Source organism: Oreochromis niloticus, linkage group LG9, assembly GCF_001858045.2.
Source record: "Oreochromis niloticus isolate F11D_XX linkage group LG9, O_niloticus_UMD_NMBU, whole genome shotgun sequence".
Taxonomy (NCBI): domain Eukaryota; kingdom Metazoa; phylum Chordata; class Actinopteri; order Cichliformes; family Cichlidae; genus Oreochromis; species Oreochromis niloticus.
This window is the reverse complement of record NC_031974.2, coordinates 6704639-6725490: the sequence shown is the minus strand read 5'-3', so window position 1 is coordinate 6725490 and position 20852 is coordinate 6704639. Positions and strand designations below refer to the sequence as shown.

General features: G+C 42.9%; 1 protein-coding gene across 1 annotated transcript; it reads right to left on the bottom strand.

Moving 5' to 3' along the window:
- Positions 1-1007: 1007 nt before the first annotated feature.
- Positions 1008-17280, bottom strand: LOC112847950 (zinc finger protein 431-like). Its single transcript, XM_025910594.1, has 4 exons — positions 17260-17280; positions 8514-9110; positions 7341-7660; positions 1008-1020 (listed from the first exon to the last, which is right to left on the bottom strand). Exons 1-4 carry the CDS (start codon positions 17275-17277, stop codon positions 1008-1010), a joined length of 948 nt encoding a protein of 315 aa, XP_025766379.1. The 5' UTR covers positions 17278-17280.
- Between the last annotated feature and the right edge of the window lie 3572 nt (positions 17281-20852).

The following is a 20852-nucleotide window of genomic DNA, read 5'->3' as shown; positions in this document are numbered from 1 at the left end:
CACGGGTATTTTTGAACACGCAGCTGTTTCGGCCACATGTAAACGGCGTATCGAATCACCGAGAACGGAGATTTTTTAAAACTCCTTTTTTTTGCGTTTACGTGTGGACAGGGAATACAGAGTTTGTCACGCAATGTCAAAGGTATGTGCCTTTTTTCACGTCACACTGTGCGCCATGTTATTGTTTACATGGGATAAATTGCAGAATGGCAGATAGAGACAAAATACTGTTAATCTGACTCTGCAGGTTTTACATGCTTACATATACAGGCAGTTACTGTCCCTGCATTTAGAAAGGCAGAGGCATCACGGTGTAATTATTTTACATGTAGTTGTTTTTTTCCCTGTGTAATAATGTTCAACATTGCTATCAATACATTTTTCAAAAAATCCCTCTGCAAAATGGGTTCAAAAACATAAACAACTGTGGGATACTGTTTGTCCCTGATTTGAACAGCCCAGCGCTGCTCCCTACGCAGGGAAAACTAATTCTGCAGGGAGACCTACCTCAGTACTGCAGGTGAAACCAAAGGGCAGACATGCTTGACCATATTTTCTAGTCTTTGGCTTAGAATGAAGTTGGTTTGGAAACATATTCAGCGATGCTTCATCTCCTGCTTTGCGTGCTAGCAGTGTCCAAGCGTTTTTTTGTTTTGTTTTTTCCCTTTTCATGCCGCGCCCCCCCTGCAATAGCTCTGCGCCTCCCCTAGGGGGCGGGCCCCACACTTTGGGAACGTCTGCACTAGATGGATGTATAATCTCTTTATTTGACGGTTGCTCTCTTCCTGTTTCTGCAAGTGCTGACTGCACAGATGTAATATAGATCCATGTCACTGTTTGGAAGTATCAGAGAACTGCTGATACTGTAAAGCTGCTGGTCAGTCTGATGGACTGTTGTGTTGTTGGTGATGCTGGATGAAAGGCTGGTGGAGCAGGTGAGCTCAGGTTGAGGGTAGATCCCGTCTGAGCTGCAGGTGATCCTTTGTCCTACTTGTTGGAGATTAACTTTACGGACTGGAGCTGGAAAAAAAAAACAAAAAACTAAGAATAAAAAAACCAAAAGAAAAATATATTTCTAAAGAAGTCAGAAAGAGAATTTGTTGTCACAATTTTCCTTTTCTGTTTATTTCATGTTAACATGATTTAATTAAACAAAAATCATGTAAACATGGTGAATGGACTGCTGAGGTCATATTCTCAGATGAAGCCTCTTTCCGATTTTTTTGAAGCATCTGGAAAAAGGCTTGTGCGGAGAAGAAAAGGTGAGCGCTACCATCAGTCCTGTGTCATGCCAACAGTAAAGCATCCTGAGACCATTCATGTGTGGGGTTGCTTCTCATCCAAGGGAGTCTGCTCACAATTTTGCCCCCAAACACAGCCATGAATAAAGAATGGTACCAAAACACCCTCCAACAGATCTACAGATTAAAAATGCCCAAGGCGAAGCACTCAAGTCTGGCTGTACTTCACAGCATCTGATGAAACACCTGGTGATGCATAGTGTTTTTGTAAAAGCTAGAAAACGCACTGTATTTGATAGCTTGCTGCGAGACCTCACACCGAGCACATCTACTGCGGATGTGGTGCCTGTTATCGGACCAGGAGTTAGCAACATCTCCCATGAACCCGAAGAGGAGAGTCCTGGCCTCTAGCCCTGCCAGTGTAGCACCGGTTCCAACCAAAGGAGGTATGTTTTATCGACAGAAAAGGCTAACTTGGTTATTATTTTGCAGAAAAAAAGAGACTGCTAAAAATAAAAACATAAGAGGTTTTTGTACAAAGTTTGTGTTTTCCATTCTTTAAGCTCCAGTTCGAGCACCGTTTAAGCACCGGCACGGTTTCAAAATTTCCGGTTTGGCACCGGTATCGGATAAAACTTAAAGGATACCCATCCCTATTTGTTACCATGTTTCCATTGTGTAGTGTAGTCGAAAGGCTTGTTTTCTTTGTCAGAACAATGAGGCAACTGCTGAATGCAAAAACGCCACAAAAGGCATTTTTGTGGATTTTGTATGACATATATACCTGTATACACTTGACTTATACTGACATGTATACACTATACATACACTGGAGTGTTTATATAATGGAATCACTGTGATAAGCATCTAACCTACATGTTTAAAATCACAAGACCCACATATTTAGGTCAAATATTATCTACAATTGTATTAATGAAGTTTTTGCCACATGGTATTGTTTTTTCTCGCCTCAGCTGCCAGAATGCAAGAAAAACTGTATTTTCTTCCTGTTGTTATGATTCTGTGTATTAAACTCTGTTCCAAGAATTTTAATCTTTTCCAGAGGATCTTTTTGAGTGCCTTGATTTTAACAATCTAAAAGAGCTCGATCTCCACATCGTTGGCGGAATAAGTGCGACCTGTGGGAGGTACCTATTGAAATAGGTACCTCCCTGGATGATTGAGCACGCATCAAGACATTATTTTATTAATATCTTTAAAATGATTGCAGCACAAACGTAGCACAAATGTTTGACATCATTTTTGAAGATTTGGGTAATGTGGGGGGGCTGGTTGACCTTTTGACCTTTACATTTTCGTTAATATCTTTAAAACAGACGTAGCACAGTTGATTGACACCAGTTTTGTTTGATTCCATTATTGTGGGGGGACTGGTTGACCTCTGATGACCTCGAGAAATTTTCTTGAATATCTTTAAAATGATAGTAGCACAAACACAAAAATTTTTGCAGCATAAACCAGCACAAACGTTTGATACCACTTTTGTTGGATTTGAAGAAGGGGGGGAATAGAAAATAACTCACATTATTTTCTATTTTATTTTCTTTGGTTTACAGGCACGTGCAGAGGGGGGTGGGGGCGGCCCCTTTCCTGATGGATGACCAAAGAGCCCTTTTGTTGAGGCAATCTTTTGTTTTTTAATAAAAAAAATTTTAATGTGTGTGCGGAGTCCTGTCTGTGCTCCGCAACAAAAATATTTAACTATTCATCACATTTTTACTAAATAAAAGGACCTGGCTTTCATCAGTCACATGATCACCATTAACCAATGATCGCCCTTGACAGCAAAGCGCGCTGGTTATGAGCTGGGAACGAGCTGGGAACGAGCTCACGAAGAGCACGCGCATTGTTTCTGCCTTGGTGTTCCGGTATGGGCAGAAATCTGTGCCATCAGAAACTGAATTTGAATAAGTTAAATTTGAATTTGAATTGCTCAGATTGAATCTGAATTGTAACTTGAATAAAAGCTTTTGAAAACTGAATTTGAATTAGTCTAATTTGAAATTGAATTTTATATTTTGAAAATGAATTGATTTGCTTTGAAACTGCATTTTATCCTTTAAAAATTCAGCTCTCAAATAATTTCAGTTTCACTTCTCACCATTCAGTTTCAGTTCCAAAATTCAGTTTTTTGGGACTTACATCCGGTTCCGGTTCAAGCGCAGATTAATAGAACTACGTTTTGCTAGCGGACTGAAAGTGTTACTGACGGGCATCTACAGCATCTTGAGCTGAATTAAGACTTCAGAAGTCATTCGTCATGTCGAATGACCAGCAGATAAACTCTCAGGTTGGTAATAAATGTATTACATGTATAAGAACAAGCGTCATGTTAACAAATGATAGCCGTACAGTAAGTTTTATGCTTATTGTAGCTGCTAGCTAAAAACGCTAATTTAGCGTAGTTTGCCCTGAATTCAGCTTTGACAAACAAATATGATCGACTGTTTCTAGTAGAAATCCAAAGTTGTCATCTTGTACCCTCTCAGAGCCCTGTATGCTTGCAGAGACCCCTACAGTAGGCAAACATGCAAAACGGTGTCCAAACCTTTGTATTTGAGCTTTATTTATGTCTTACACACCATCCCAACTCTTTAGCTAACTTAATAACTTTAGCTGAAGTGAATAGTTAGTCTAATTCATTAGTGCAGCACTACTGGATCACCTCTGTTTGAAGTAATATAATATGATATACAACTATCACTGTGTTTAACTACCATAATAATTCTTAGGGTACTGAGTGCATGCTTAATTAGATTTTTTTTTTAAAAACATACTGCTCCATTGCTATGTTTGACAAGCTGAAGTTGTCGGGTCACCTCCTAAATCGACCATCTTTTACAGGTGTTTTGTGCCAGAAATGGAGTGTCCACTGAAGACTGAAGATACTGAATCTCTACGCCTTCATCTAGACAAGAGACATTAACTTAACCACTCTCACATGCTCTATCAACTTTATATTGACATTTTTACATTAATCTTGAATTAGTATTTCATCTAATATTATTTTTTCAATGTAATTCTCAAAGCAGTAATAATATGTTCAGTTTAATGAGTATGGTTTACTTTAGATTTCTTTCATATATATTTTTGACCTTAAACTAAAAACATTTTCTATGACAGCTTTGAACGCTCACGTTGTTCCTGATATTCTCAGATTTTCCTCGCTGGTTCTTTCCTGTCACCGAAGATTTTTTTTTCACTATTCCCAAACTGCACTGATAGAAACTTGAAAAGACTTAAACAACAAAACCAAAGAAGCTGGAATTGAACTAGCAGCTGAAATAATTTTCTCTCTCGACTCATCAGAACAGGAACTTTCATAGATGGAAAACCTGCTTTAGATTTGTGTTTTGAAGTCATCTGACTAACACAGACTAATCTGCACTACACAATGCCTTTGAACGGGTGTTTTCATGTCTCAGACTCTTGTTCTCACTCTAGATTTATGACACAGTACAGAACAAAACACAATTAAAGGGAGGGAGGAACTTTCTTCTGTTTTACATTGGGATTAAAGTTTCAGCCATTTCAGTTATTTGATATCTAATATGTCAGTTTTATCTGAGGTAGACGTCTCTGGCTGGACACTGACTTTGATGCTCAGCTTTTACGGTACAGGGCAGCTTTTCCTACACAATATACAAAATACTTCTGAAATCACATCTCATGGTTATATTAAGTATTTTATGTTGTGTTTTGTCATAGTGAAAACACACTAATGAAAACAAACAGCTGCTTATGCTGATTATGAGTTTAATATCCAGCTGTTGGAGCACTAAATGAAAAACACTTAAAATGAGCAGTGTTACAATTTATGAAGCTGATGAAAGATTTTATTACTAAAACATGCAGGAGTGGTTTTTAACTTAAAGGAGCCATAATAAGTCATGATACATTAATACAATATGCATAAGAGGGCAAACCATGTTTCATTCATACATCATTCTACCAGTAATCTAGTTCATCAGTTTGTAGCTTCACATTTTCCTTTTTATCCATTTCTGTCAGTCTTGTAGCAATGGTAAATATTCTCAAATCCACAGTTTCCAGAGAGGTCTGAAATGTACTGGATTTGTTTTCACCTTCTTCTAGGAGTAAAAAGTCTTTTTTTGTCAAATAGTCCTGGAGGGAGAGCTGGTTTCACTTCATGACAAGCAATAACTTTGTGATGTTGCATTAAACATGAGTCAGTATCTAAAAAGTAATCCCTTCAAGGTGCACGGCTCTGCTTGTCATGCAAGTGAACACTACTAAATACCGTTTTACAATACTACGCTGTACTGTTGGCTGGGTTTTCCTCCATACAGTTTACAGAATAAACATTTTGCTATGACCCTTTGCACAGCTGAAACTCCATTTGTTATCCAAAATCTGGGAAACATGCTCTTTGGCCAGTCCTCTTGAAGATCCTGTTTCATGTTTCTCTCAGTTTAAATGGAAACTTTTGAATCAGAATTTTAATGTTAGCTGACACGCTTAACTCCTCCAAACACTGCAGTTCCTTCATAGCACTGCAACACCATGTCTAGATATAGACTATATAGATGTCATTGTCATGGTTCTGGGTCATTTGACCCAGCGTTTTGAGTTTGTTGTGTATTTGGTGTCTATCATGTATTAGGCCAGCGGTCCCCAACCTTTTTTGCACTACGGACCAGTTTAATGTCAAAAAATATTTTCCCGTACCGGCATTTAAGGTGTCGCGGATAAATACAACAGAATAAAATAATATGACCAAGACAAAAACTGTGGTATTTTGTAAATGTTTTAGTAAACCTGAATTCGCTAACTTCATTAGCAGCCTCCTCCTGAAAATGCGCCAACAACATTGAGAGTAACATCCTCCTCTCTGCCCGTTAATGCTCTCTGGTCGCTATGGTAACATGTAAATATTTGAAATTAATTCATAACACACGGGAGAAGTCCCAGGGAAACCGAGTTAACGATAAAAACTCTGAAAACCATAAATTTCATGCCCGAGCCTCAACTCTCGCAACCTGGTACGAAACAAATGATGGACCGCTGGTCTAAGCTCACATCCATCATGGACAACATGTCCCACCTCTGCATGAGACGGTACAAGCACTGAGCAGCTCGTTCAGCAGTAGACTTTTACACCCACAGTGTAGGAAGGAGCGTTACTGCAGGTCATTCTTACCAGCAGCTGTCAGACTCTAACCAGGGGTGCACATAACTTTTTTAGTGAGCTACTCAGGTGAGTCCCAGGAGACGGTTTTTAGTACGCATTGAAAACACTCTATTGCAGATATGCTACAAGTCACTGTTATCACTTGGAGCCAGTTACATTATAATGGCTGGCAGGTGGTCTTCAAGCATTTTTTTTTTGCTCCACTTTTATTTGCAAATAAAACTGCAGCAGCTTGACCACACAGCGATTAAATGTCTCACAGTTGCGATCAACTGATTTTAAGCAATTCTCCAGTGTGTGTGCTGTGCACAGAATGTGCACAAGGGAGTCTCCAACTGTAGCGAGTTGCTGGAGTTTTGGCACAATGCCATTGAACATACCCACGTTGATAGCAGCCTCGTTTGTGCATGCAGCGACCAACGTTGTTGTCCAGTCATACAAGCCTGTGTCCTCAAGAAGTCTCACAAGTCAATCCCTGCGCAGTGTGGTCAGCACCCAGTATGTTTATCTTACTCATCACCTGTTTAATTTTTCTCAGTGCACTAGAGGAACATGTTCATTCTCAGCTTCATCATCACATTTTTACATCTGAACTCTGTGGAGCCTGATCTCAAGGGTTTTAAGTCTGATTCTGAAACTAGAAGAGGATCTTTCTGTCTCTTCAGATTCACTGTGATGGGAGTGATTTCAGCCCTGAATGATCACACTGATGTTTGCACAGAGCAGATAATGAGGTGAATGTTTGGGCACATTGGTAACAGTGAAACAGTTTATTAGTAACGTGGGATCGTTTGTGTTCGGAGTATGAACTGAGATTCCTGAAGCTCTTGTCACACTGGTCACAGCTGTAGTTTCCTTCCATGTGTGTACGTTCATGAAGGTTACGATTACCTGATTGTGAGAAGCTTTTGTCACAGTGTCTGCACTTGTATGGTTTCTCTCCTGTGTGGACTCGTTTATGTCTTTTAAGGTTGACTGCAGTGGTGAAGGATGACCCACACTGATCACAGAGGTGCTTTTTAACCCCACTGTGAATCAGTTCATCTCGTTTTAACTTAGTTGGTGTAGTGAAGCTTCTCCCACATTCTTTGCAGTATTTAATTTTTTCTCCAGTGTGTCTACGTTGATGTCTTTTTAGAGTGTATTGGTGACTGAAAGTTTTTCCACAAAGGTCACAACAAAAGTCTTTCCCACCACCACAGTGATGACAGGGTTGAGAACTGGATCCATCTGTGTCTCTCTGCTTCTAAACAAAGACACAAAGACAGTGTAAGTCAGTCCTTCAACACTTTTATCCTGAACGTCGCCTGAAATAAACAGCATCTCTGCAGACGTCCAATTACATTTTACTGTTTACATTATAACACTCAGTTTACTGGGCTAAAATAAGTACAATACTATCACCATAATACTGCAGTAATACTACTTTAATATTACAGTAACGTCTGAGTTACACTAAAGTACTACTATGCTAATATTTGCAGGGTACCAACATAGTGCTAAACTACTAATGTAACACTGCAATAATACTAATTTAATACTGCATTAATAACACTGTAACTGTGCAGTTATAACACTCAGCTGACTGAGACACGAAAAACACTACTACCCCCATGACACTGCAATTATAATATTAAATGAGTATTTTAACACTAATGTCTAAAAGCACTAAAGTTATAAATAAGCAATGATACTACTGCTACAATACTACAATACCATTTCGTAATGATACAACTTTGTTAACCATAAGAGAAGCTTACTGAATGATTGGTTTTGTACTTATTTTCATTTGTGTTTTTATTTTATTCCATGTACTCCTGACAGAGGAATGAGCCGCTGTAAACAAAAGGCCAGAAAATAATAACAATACCATGATATACCAGGAAACTGCCTGAACATTAAATAACACTATAATATTAATTTTCAGCATATTAATTTTCCAGCTTGTGTAAACAAAAATCATAACTGAAATGAAAATCTGAATAATCACTCAGAGCTTTTTTTCCATGCAGTAAAATTGCTAACATGCTAACACAGTTTAATGAGCAGAGTTGTTCCAAACAGTCAGGCTAAAATGACAAGATAATATAAATACATACCTCACAGTAACTGCACTTGTAAAGTCTCATTCTGGTGTGGATCTGTTGGTGTTGCCTTAGGTAACGTGGAGCTTTAAAAGTCTTCTCACACAGGTCACATTTATAAGGTCTCTCCTCAGTGTGGGTAAACATGTGGCGTTGCAAATCTGTGCCCGTTATAAACTGTTTATCACACTGTTCACAGCAGTACACCACATGTCTGGTGTGAATGCGTAGGTGTTTATTTCGGCTCTCTATGTGGCGAAAAGTTTTTCCACATATGTCACAGCTGTATGCCTTCATTCCAGAGTGGGTAACTAGATGCCTCTGTAAGCTGCTACTTTGAGTAAAAGCTCTGCCACACTGATCACAGCTGTATGCTTTAACTCCACTGTGGATGACTTGGTGTGTTTTTAGGGAACACAACCAGGAAAAAGACTTTCCGCACAAGTCACAGCTGAACGGTCTCTCTCCAGTGTGGATGACCTGATGAAGTGTTAGTTCATACTTCCAAGTAAAATCCTTCCCACACTCGTCACAGGTGTGTTTTTTCTCTCCCTTTCTTCTGTGAGGTTTGTCGGCCTCCTGAGAGCGCTGACTTCTCGGTCCATGTTGGTCCTGCAGTGACAGAGATACAAACAGAGGCAGTGAGTGAAATGCAGTCGTGGAACAAACTGAACCTTCAAACTCCCTCCATTAACACCAGTTTTAAACCTGAAGGTGGAGTGTGGCACCAAACACCTTAAAGGTCTCTTATCCCCACCTGCTGGTAGTTCCAACACATTACATCCAACCTGGTGTTAAAAATAATTCATGACTGTTCAAACACTAAGATCATGCCCATCCCTCCTGTTTTACACTAATATTAAGACTAGGATGCTAACACACTCAGAATAGTAATACAAGTTTACCAGCTCCCTACTTTATTATATTTTCTGTTGAGTTTCCAATCATATATTTCTATAATTTTCTAATCTATTCAATGATAATAAATTGGGGCGATCGTGGCTCAAGAGGTAGCAGTTCGACTTGTAATTGGAAGGTTGCCGGTTCAAGCCCCGACTCGGACAGTCTCAGTCGTTGTGTCCTTGGGCAAAACACTTCACCCGTTGCCTACTGGTGGTGGTCAGAGGGCCCAGTGGCGCCAGTGTCCGGCAGCCTTGCCTCTGTCAGTGCGCCCCAGCTACAATGTAGCTTGCCATCACCAGTGTGTGAATGTGTGTACAGGCCGTTTACCATCCATCCATCCATCCATCCATCTTCATCCGCTTTATCCGAGGCCGGGTCGCGGGGGCAGCAGCCTAAGCAGAGAAGCCCAGACCTTCCTCTCCCCAGCCACCTCCTCCAGCTTATCCGGGGGAACACCAAGGCGTTCCCAGGCCAGCCGAGAGATATAATCTCTCCAGCGTGTCCTGGGTCTGCCCCGGGGCCTCCTCCCGGTGGGACATGCCCGGAACACCTCACCCAGGAGGCATCCTTGTCAGATGCCCGAACCACCTCAACTGGCTCCTTTCGACGTGGAGGAGCAGCGGCTCTACTCTGAGCCCCTCCCGGATGGCCGAACCTCTCACCCTATCTCTAAGGGAGAGGCCAGCCACCCTTCGGAGGAAGCTCATTTCTGCCGCTTGTATCCGCGATCTCGTTCTTTCGGTCACTACCCACAGCTCGTGGCCATAGGTGAGGGTAGGGACGTAGATCGACCGGTAAATTGAGAGCTTCGCTTTTACACTCAGCTCCCTCTTCACCACGACGGACCGGTGCAGCGTCCGCATCACTGCAGCCGCAGCACCAATCCGTCTGTCGATCTCCGGCTCCCTTCTCCCATCACTCGCGAACAAGACCCCGAGATACTTGAACTCCTCCACTTGGGGCAGGAACTCATCCCCGACCCGGAGTGGGCACTCCACCCTTTTCCGGCTGAGAACCATGGCCTCAGATTTGGAGGTGCTGATCCTCATTCCCGCTGCTTCACACTCGGCTGCGAACCGCTCCAGTGCGAGCTGGAGGCCTTCACCTGATGAAGCCAACAGAACCACATCATCCACAAAAAGCAGAGATGAGATTCTGAGGCCACCGAAGCGAAAGCCCTCCGCCACTTGGCTGCGCCTAGAAATCCTGTCCATAAAAATTATGAACAGAACCGGTGACAAAGGGCAGCCCTGGCGGAGCCCATCACCCACCGGGAACGAGTCCGACTTATTGCCGGCAATGCGAACCAAACTCTTGCAATGGTTGTATAGGGATCGAATGGCCCGTAGCAATGGGCCAGACACCCCATACTCCCGCAACACCTCCCACAGGACACCCCGAGGGACACGGTCGAACGCCTTCTCCAAGTCCACAAAACACATGTAGACTGGTTGGGCAAACTCCCATGCACCCTCGAGTATCCTTGAGAGGATAAAGAGCTGGTCCAGTGTTCCGCGACCAGGACGAAAACCGCATTGTTCCTCCTGTATCCGAGGTTCGACTAGCGGACGAACTCTCCTTTCCAGCACCCTGGCATAGACTTTCCCAGGGAGGCTGAGGAGTGTGATCCCCCTGTAGTTGGAACACACCCTCCGGTCTCCCTTCTTAAAGATGGGGACCACCACCCCGGTCTGCCAGTCCAGGGGTACTGCCCCTGATCTCCACGCAACATTGTAGAGGCGTGTCAACCAGGACAGCCCTACAACGTCCAGAGCCTTCAGGAACTCGGGGCGGACCTCATCAACACCAGGGGCTCTGCCACCAAGGAGTTGTTTAACTGCCTCAGTGACCTCGCCCCCGGAAATTGGCGGGTCATTCCCCTCATCCCCAGACCCTGCTTCCCCCTCGGAAAACATGTCAGTGGGATTAAGGAGGTCCTCGAAGTATTCCTTCCACTGCCTGACAATTTTCTCAGTCGACGTCAGCAGCGCTCCGCCAGCACTATACACAGTGCAGGTAGAGCACCGCTTTCCCCTCCTGAGACGCCTGACGGTTTGCCAGAATCTCTTCGAGGCAGTCCGAAAGTTTTTTTCCATGGCCTCTCCGAACTCCTCCCACACCCGAGTTTTTGCTTCAGCCACTGCCCGAGCCGCATTCCGCTTAGCCTGTCGATACCTGTCGGCTGCTTCCGGAGTCCCACAGGCTAACCAAGCCCGATAGGACTCCTTCAGCCTGGTGGCTCCCTTCACCTCTGGTGTCCACCATTTGGTTCGGGGGTTACCACCACGGCAGGCACCAACCACCTTGCGGCCGCAGCTCACTGCAGCAGCTTCGGCAATGGAGACGCTGAACATGGTCCATTCGGACTCAATGTCCCCAGTCTCCCTCGGAATGCTGTTGAAGCTCTGCCGGAGGTGTGCGTTGAAGATCTCACGGACTGGGGACTGGGGCCTCTGCAAGACGTTCCCAGCACACCCTCACTACACGTTTAGGTGCACCGGGTCTGTCCAGCGTCCTCCCCCGCCACCTGATCCAACTCACCACCAGGTGGTGATCAGTTGACAGCTCAGCCCCTCTCTTTACCCGAGTGTCCAGAACATATGGTCGCAGGTCTGGTGATACGATTACAAAATCGATCATCGACCTGCGGCCTAGAGCATCCTGGTGCCACGTGCACTTATGGACACTCTTATGTTCGAACAAGGTGTTCGTTATGGCCAAACTGTGATTTGCACAGAAGTCCAATAACAAAACACCACTCGGATTCAGATCAGGAAGGCCGTTCCTCCCAATCACACCCCTCCAGGTCTCGCTGTTGTTACCCACGTGAGCACTGAAGTCTCCCAGCAGGACAACAGAGTCTCCAGATGGGGCACCTTCCAGCACCCCCCCCAGGGACTCTAAGAAGGCTGGGTACTCTGAACTGCCACTCGGCCCATAAGCGCAGATGACAGTCAGGACCTGTTCCCCGACCCTAAGGCGCAGGGAACAAACCCTCTCATCCACCGGGAAAAACCCCAACGTACCGGCAGCAAGCCGAGGGATATTAGAATACCCACCCCAGCCCGCCGCCTCTCACCAGGGGCAACTCCAGACTGAGACAGAGTCCAGCCCCTCTCTCCAGGAGACTGGTTCCAGAGCCCAAGCCATGCGTAGAGGTGAGCCCGACTATATCTAGCCGGTACCTCTCAACCTCACGCACTAACTCAGGCTCCTTCCCCACCAGAGAGGTGACATTCCATGTCCCTATTGCCAGTCTTGGCAGCCGGGGATCAGTCCGCCAGGGCCTCTGCTCCTGGCCGCCGCCCAGCACACAATGCACCCGACCCCTATGGCGCCTCCTGCGGGTGGTGGGCCTGTGGGAGGATGGGCCCATGTCTCCTCTTCGGGCTGTGCCCGGCCGGGCCCCATGGACTAAGGCCCGGCCACCAGATGCTCGCCCTCGGGCACCCTCCCCGGGCCTGGCTCCAGGGCGGGGCCCCGGTAACCCTATCCCGGGCAGGGTAAACTGTTCCCTCGATATTCTCTTCATAAGGGTCCAGGCCGTTTACCATTTACCATAAATTCAGTGTAACAGTTACTAGCTTGATTTAGTGAAGGAAAACATTTTGGTTTAAGCCATTTGAGGGGAGTTATGTCATCACTGCAGGCATCAAACATCAAACCAATTTGAATCTAAACAGTAAAACATGAAAAGATGAAAGAGGCAAAACTGTCTGTAAAACATAGTCAGGGTTTAAAGTGGGCCAGTGTTTATTTTTGTTTTGCACCTGAACGACTGCAGGTGCTAATAAGTTGCAGTTGCAGTACTTTAGTCTCTAGATAGCCATACACGTTGTGTGCAGTTTGTCTCACAGTGTGTTGCTGGCTAAAGGTCCAGCTGCTGTACATCACAGGGAGAGAAAAGAAAGAGCTAACTTCACTCAGAGATGGAGAAAGATAAGACACACAGGACAGGAGAGGAAGAAGAGAGGTTAGATTTAAAGGGAAGGGGGGGCAGAGCCTTTGCAGGGGGGGCGCGGTATGAAAAGGGGGGGGCTTGGACACTGCTAGCATGGGCGCCCACACAAACGCAAAGTAGGAGAAGAAGCATCGCTGAATGTCTTTCCAAACCAACTTCATTCTAAGACAAAGACTAGAAAATATGGTGAAGCATATCTTCCCTTTGGTTTCACCTGCACAAGTGCCAAGGTAGGTCTCCCCTGCAGAATTGGTTTTCCAGGGCTCGCAAAATCGCTAGCCCGACGTCCCGGGGCTAGCGAATTTTCCAGTCGGGCTACCAAAATCGATCTCAGCCCTGCCCGTCGGGCTATCATAGGAAGGAAAAATATATGTCAATGCTTTTGCATTTTTTCAGAATTGTAGCTGGGTAATCATGTCATTGCGCTTGTTTTTTGCTTTCACTTTGCGATCGCGCGAACTGTGTATGGAAAGCGGCAGTACTGATTGGTGAGTGACGATTAATTGCGCACCAATTCCTCTGACATCGTCTTATCACTCATTAGCTTACTATTCAAATCTGACAAGTGAAATCTCCCACAGTAAGTTTAAACGTGAGAGCTTGATTGCGCAGAGAATCGCTGAGCGTTATGTGAGTGCATGTGTAAAAGCAGCAGGATATATATTTTAGTTGTGCTGAGCCAAATAAGACAGGTCAGGGTGAAGAAGTGACAGCCAAAGAAAAGCCTACCACAAAACAGAAAAGTTATGACAAATCAGACTATGAGGGGAAAAAGAAAGTGCAGCTTTATGGTTTCATGGACAAAAGAATTTCTGTGGCTGGAATATGACAAGCTAAATAACCAGGGGTGCACAAAAGTGGTCTGCAGGTGCGCATTCGCTGTCAAAATAAAAGATGCGCACAAGATAAGAAGTTGCAACGCGCGTTTGCGTACATAAGATTTTCTGGAGGACGACACACACTTGTTTATAACTCTTAAAGATGTCGAAGAAGCAAGCTCCTTTAAGCAATTACTTTGGTGTTCCTCCACCTCCAAAGAAATGTCAGAAGGAGTCCGAACCGCAAAAGAAGCGCGTATTCTCGGAAAAGCGGTTGCAGGAGGTGAGCTGGCTTCAAAGAAATGATGAACGCACAGAGATGTGGTGCAGAATATGCCATGAAAATCCCACTCTAGCGGAAAAAACAGAGCCTTTTATATGTATGCAAACGCGCGTTGCAACTTCTTATCTGGTGCACGTCTTTTATTTTGACAGCGAATGCGCACATGCGGCCCACTTACGTGCACCCGTGTAAATAACATAATGTTCTGCCGGGTGTGTTGTTAGTTTTCCCTCGATTTCTGAGTCGACAAGCGCCTTTGTTACTAAACCTAAACATGAAAAATCTGTTTAGAACAGCGTACTATGTTGCAAAGAGTGAACTACCATTGGCAAAATGTAGCAGTCTTTGCAAACTTAAAAAAAAATGGCCTAGATCTTGGTTCCACTTATCTCTTACCCTTGACTTCAGTGGAAATTTAAAATTCAGCATCTGACAAAGACTGATTCATGTTCTACACAGTTCTTACAAGTTCATAGAAATTTCTGTTCAATTAGAACCAAGTATTTGAGTTGATGATCGTAATTTTTATACAATGTTGTAATTTGTGTTTCAACAATTTTTTGATTAATGTTTTGTTTCCATTACAATATTATACTTTAATGTATAATATTGTAAAGGAAACGAAACAGGAAGCAAAACATCAATCAAAAAATTGCTCTCTTTTTTATTCGGGCTACTTAAATTTATTTTGGGCTACCACAAACTGAAGAGTCCCTGCCCGAAGGGCTACCAGGGATTTTGAAATTTTGCGAGCCCTGTTTTCCCTTCGTCGGGAGCACGTGCTGGGCTGTTCAAATCATGGACAAACAGTATCCCACAGCTGTTTATGTTTTTAAACCCATTTTGCACAGAGAGGCATTTTTGGAACAATGTATTGATAGCAATGTTGAATATTATTACACAGGAAAAAATTAACTACACGTAAAATAATCACACCGTGACGCCTCTGTCTTTCTAAATGCAGGGACAGTAACTGCGTGTGTATATGTGAGCATGTAAAAACTGAAGATAATCAGATTAACAGTAACAGTGTTTTGTCTCTATCTGCCATTCTGCAATTCATCTCATGTAAACAATAACATGGCGCACAGCGTGACGTGAAAAAAGGCACATACCCTTGACATTGCATGGCGAACTCTGCATTCCTTGTCCACACGGAAACGCAAAAAAGGAGTTTTAAAAAAATCTCAGTTTTCGGTGAATCGAAACGCCGTTTACATGTGAACGAAACAGCCGCATTTTCAAAAATACCCGTGTAGGTGTGGACGTAGCGTAACAGAGTTAGTAGTTTATTTTATTACTACCTGTAATTTATTTCAGATTACTTGTATTTGCTTAATTGTTTACTAAATGTTTGAGGTGTGAAATAAACCGCAATGGAGCAAAATAGGGGTGTGTGTGGTTGGAGGATGTGTTTGTGCACGTGCGTGTGTGCGTGCGCGCGGGGCGCAAACATTATTCTTGTAAAACAAAGGGGGGCCTAGCAAAAAAAGTTTGGGAACCACTGGTGTAGAGGATGGAAATCAGCCAGGACAGCTCATGAAACATCTGCTGACATCTGGTTGAATTCAGTTGTGTACATCCACAGAGAGCAGCAGGTCAGCTGATCACAGCCTGTACTTTAAGAAAATCTACTGGACCTCTCAATAGAAATTATTGTGAGCTGTGATTCTTTTCCCCACGCTGAGCCACTACAGCTGATTTTAGGGTTCCCACCTGCTCAATCCCACTTTAACCTCTTCCCTGCTCGTGTTCCTGTTTAGAGGCAAAGTCGCCCTCTACAGTGTAGGCAACAGAAAATACACGTTTTATTCTCCTTCATTTTCTACTTAACTGATTCAAACAGAGTACCTTCATTAGAAATAAATAGTTTGTATTTCATCTACTACTCTTATTTTATTATTACATTAATAAAGCACAAGGTTCAGTTAGGTTTGCATAAAAATAGGTGCAGCTACTTAATTTTTTACTCAGAGTACATTTCAGAGGCCATACTTTTTTTTTACTTTTACTTGAGTAAAGAAGTTGAATCTGTACTTCAGCTTTTACTGGAGTATTTCTTGACAATAGTATCTATATGTCTACTTAAGTACAGAATAAAGGTACATTTCCTCTGATAAGTGGTATAATATTATTTATATCAGTAAATGGGGGTGATGAAAAAATGTGATGTCCATTTGAACAATAATAATAATTATTACAATAATGTACTTCCACAGCATGTCATTTATCCTGTCTTCCTTCTTTCACCCCAACTGGTCACTGCAGATGGCCCCGCCCCTCTGTGAGCATTGTTCTGCTGGAGGTTTCTTCCTGTGAAAAGGGAGTTTTTCCTTCCCACTGTCACCAAAGTGCTGCTCAAAGGGGGTCATATGATTGTTGGGTTTTCTCTGTATGTATTATTGTAGGGTCTACCTTACAATACAAAGCATCTTGAGGCAACTATTGTTGTGATTTGGCGCTGTATAAATTACGGAACCCTGCAAGGGACATAAAGATGAAAAAATAAAGATGAAGTATCTCGCAAAACTTCAGCTCTATATTTTTTTCTCCCATGTCCCTTGCGGGGCTCCATAATAAATAACACTGAATTGAATTGAAAATTCAATTAATACTACTACTAATAATAATAATAATAATAAAGAGTAACAATTGCGTGTGACTTCTTAATGTTTGTACACATAATTTAAAAATATATAGTATACAATAATATGCAACACAGTCATATAACAGGTTGGGAGTATGAGAGTTTTAGATGTGACTGATTATTTGGTGAAACTGTGATATTTTCCTCACCTTCTGTGTTGAGCTCATTGTTTCCTCTGTAGTGACTCAGCTGAGTCCAGATGGCTGAAAATGTTCCTCTGCTGCTCCGTCAGACTCTTCTCCTCCTGCTGATCAGCTGGGACACAAAACAGATCTTTGTTAGGCTCCACACTGCACTGAAGAGTCAAAGTGTCTCATATGTTCATCTGACAACACAAAGTACAAATTTCACTCTGATTGGTTGTAGAAATCTTGTGAGACGTGTTGTGCTGCAAAGTGAGGGAACTCTCTCACTCACTTATACTTCAGGAGGAACTTTGTGACATTGGCTCTAATATTCTAAGCAGCCCTTTACTATGACAGGGCCAGAAAGTCCTGTTTGAAGGTTTGGGAGAAGGACCATGTTAAAGGTGGATTGGGGTTTATACACTTTGTTATGATACAGGTAAGGCTGTAAGAGCCTGAGAAGGTGTCCTGAATGAACCTCTAAAACCAGTTTTCAGCTAACGACTCTGCTTCAGTCTGGAAAACAGCAACTACAAGTTTAAAGACTCCATCAACAATTCACACCCAGCAACAGCCTGAACAGCTCCTCCTGTGGTTTCCACAAACAGGGACAGACCTGTTACTCCCCCACCCCACACTTTCCACACCTTCCACCCCCCAGTCCCACCACCTCCACCATTCCCTGAAGTTTGATTCTGTTCGTCTGGATGTAGCTTTTGCAGTAAGAGAAACGTTTCGTCACTCATCCAAGTGACGGCTCAAACCCTGTGTATTTACGTCCACTAACTCGAGCCTCTGCAAATAATGAGGCTTCTAGCTCACTGAATATGGCGCTTTTTAATGCTTGATCTCTCTCTAATAAATCATTCTTGTTGAATGATTTTATATTATCTAAAAAACTCGATTTTTTATTCCTGGCTGAGACCTGGCAGCGGGATGTAGACTACTCGTCACTTATTGAACTCTGCCTGGATGGCTATACTTTTATTACCCAGCCTCGTTTGTCTGGTCGGGGTGGCGGGCTTGCCGTGGCTTTCCAGGACCATTTCTCCTGCCGCTCCGTGAAAACTGGACTTTTTCGCTCGTTTGAGCTGCAGCTGCTTAAAACTGGTAACAAGGATCCTTTCTACTGTGCTGTGGTGTATCGTCCACCTGGATATAACAGGTTATTTTTATCGGAGCTCAGCGACTTCTTATCCGCTACTATGAAGCTGTCTAGGGTGCTTATAGTTGGGGACTTTAACATTCACGTTGATGATGACTCCGACCCATTCGCCAGAGACTTTATGAGCATTATGGATTCTTTTCATTTGACTCAGCATGTGTCCGGTCCTACACACAGGAAAGGCCACACACTGGACCTTGTTTTTTCTTTCGGTTTGAATATTGATTTTATTTGCTCTGAGGACATTTTTATTTCTGATCACTATGTTATTGTTTTTAACTTGTCTTTTAATGAGCCTTTGTCCCCTGTCAGATGGATGGTTAGCTCTCGCATCTTAAACTCCTCCACAGCAGAGAAATTTGTGGATGCTTTTAACTTAGAGCTATCTCCTCAAAATGGTGTTGATTTCTCAACCAGTCTTTTTAATAATTATTGCCGTTTTATTTTAGATGAAATCTGTCCGGTTAAGACGAGGAGTGTTTCTGCCTCTAAATCTCCTCCTTGGCTAAATGACAGTATTCGCTGTCTAAAACGTGATTGTCGTAAAGTGGAGCGCAGGTGGAGGAAAACTCATCTAAATGTTCACCACCTCTATCTTAAGGACCTTATAGCTTCTTTTAATAATGCGATCAGAGATGCGAGGGCTGCCCATTTCTCACACTTGGTTACAAAGAGCAGAGGCAATCCTGAGGTGCTATTCAACACCATTAGTGACATTGTTACTCCTGCTCTGCCTGCGGCCCCTATTTTTTCTAACGAGGACTGTGAAAATTTTCTCTCTTTTCTGCTTGCAAAAATTCATAACGTGAGAATGAGTTTTACATACTCAGCACCTGTTATCTCAATCTCTACCCCATCCCGGCCCATTGTCTTGGATACTTTCTCTCCTGTTTCACTACCTGAGCTAGTGAAATTAGTGAATTCTGTGAAAGCATCCTCCTGTTCACTTGACATTATACCTGCATCATTGTTCAAAAATGTCTTCCAGTCTATTGGCCCATATGTGCTCACTTTAATCAACTCTTCACTGGCATCTGGTATAGTTCCGGTTTATTTTAAAAACGCTGCTATTCTCCCACTTTAAAAAAAACCCTCAGCTAGACCCTCCTCTTTGGAGCAGCTACAGAACTATCTCTAAATTACCGTTAATTGCTAAGCTTTTAGAAAAGGTTGTGTAAATTCGATTCTTTTTACTGAATCGAGTTTGAATGAGTCACTCACCAAAGTGAATCGGGATTTTTGAGTCATTTGAGTCAGTTCCCCAGAGAGTGCAAAAAATGTACACTTTCACTCAACCTTAATTTGTCTCTCTTTTCATGTAAATCCTACTGCTAAGACGAGTGATTGAAAAAGAAAAACAACTATTTTTATAGAGCAAAAAAAAAATTTTCTAAAGGAAACATTCATTTTATTTATGGTTATTTTATTTTATTAGTATTTTCCTAAAATGTGTCAAATGTATATTTTCTCATCTAAATGTCCACTGAGCTGTGTGCCAGGGGGCGGTAATGCTCCTTAACAATGGTTCCCAACCAAGAAGAAGAAGCTGTGAGCCAGGAGGGAGGGGGTGAGTGAGTCCTGAGTGATTCGTTCATGCTACGATTCAGCACAGGAGGGAGGGGGTGAGTAACTCTGCTGTTAGCATGTTAGCAGAGCAATGCTACTGTGAACCGAGGAGCTATTTTCTTGATGTGAGCTTCTACTGATTCAATTAAAAGGAACAGATGTTGCAGTCCCTGATAATGCATTACTTTGGATGGAGAGACTCTTGAGGGATGGCTGTTATGAGAAAAGGCAGCCCAGAAACTACCAGCTGCACACGTCGTTGTGTGCCTCAACTTTCAGTCTTTTACCCAGGCTAATCTGCCATTTTTCCATCCTTGGTTAGGTTTAAGGATTAGAGATCGGTCTACATTAATATTTTAAATTGGCTTTTGTCTTCCATTTCAGAGCAAGATTGTTTTTTTTTTTAAGAAACTTGCTGCTGTTTTTTTTCCACACAATTTTAATTATAAGCTAGATATATTTCTACTAATGAAATTAGTTTGCTAACAGCAACAGGGATAAGTCAGTGAGTCAGTTGGGTTTGTGAATCATGATTCACAAGTCAGTAAAGTAGGGCTGCCACGATTAGTCGACTAGTCACGATTACATCGACTATTAAAATCGTCGACGACTAATTTAATAGTCGACGGGTCGTTTGAAGCTTTGTAAGATCCCAAAAGACGCAGGAATAAGTAGTAGGATTTAAGAGTGTAATAACGGACTGAAACAGAAGATGGCAGCACTGCATGTACAAGGATGCCAGCTGCCGTTAAACCTCGAAGAAGAAGCTGTGTCCCAGAATTCATAGCGCGGCCCTGCTCAGTTTGCAACAATTAGTTTAGTTTTAATATTACTCTTATTATTCTTTCTGGGTCACAAAATAAAAGTTTAACATATTTTCAGGTGA

Excerpts from the sequence above, each read along its gene's own strand:
- LOC112847950 (XM_025910594.1), bottom strand. Across the intron at positions 7,661-8,513 it reads ACAAGTGCAGTTACTGTGAG|AAGCAGAGAGACACAGATGG; the intron begins GTATGTATTTAT and ends GTCTTTGTTTAG.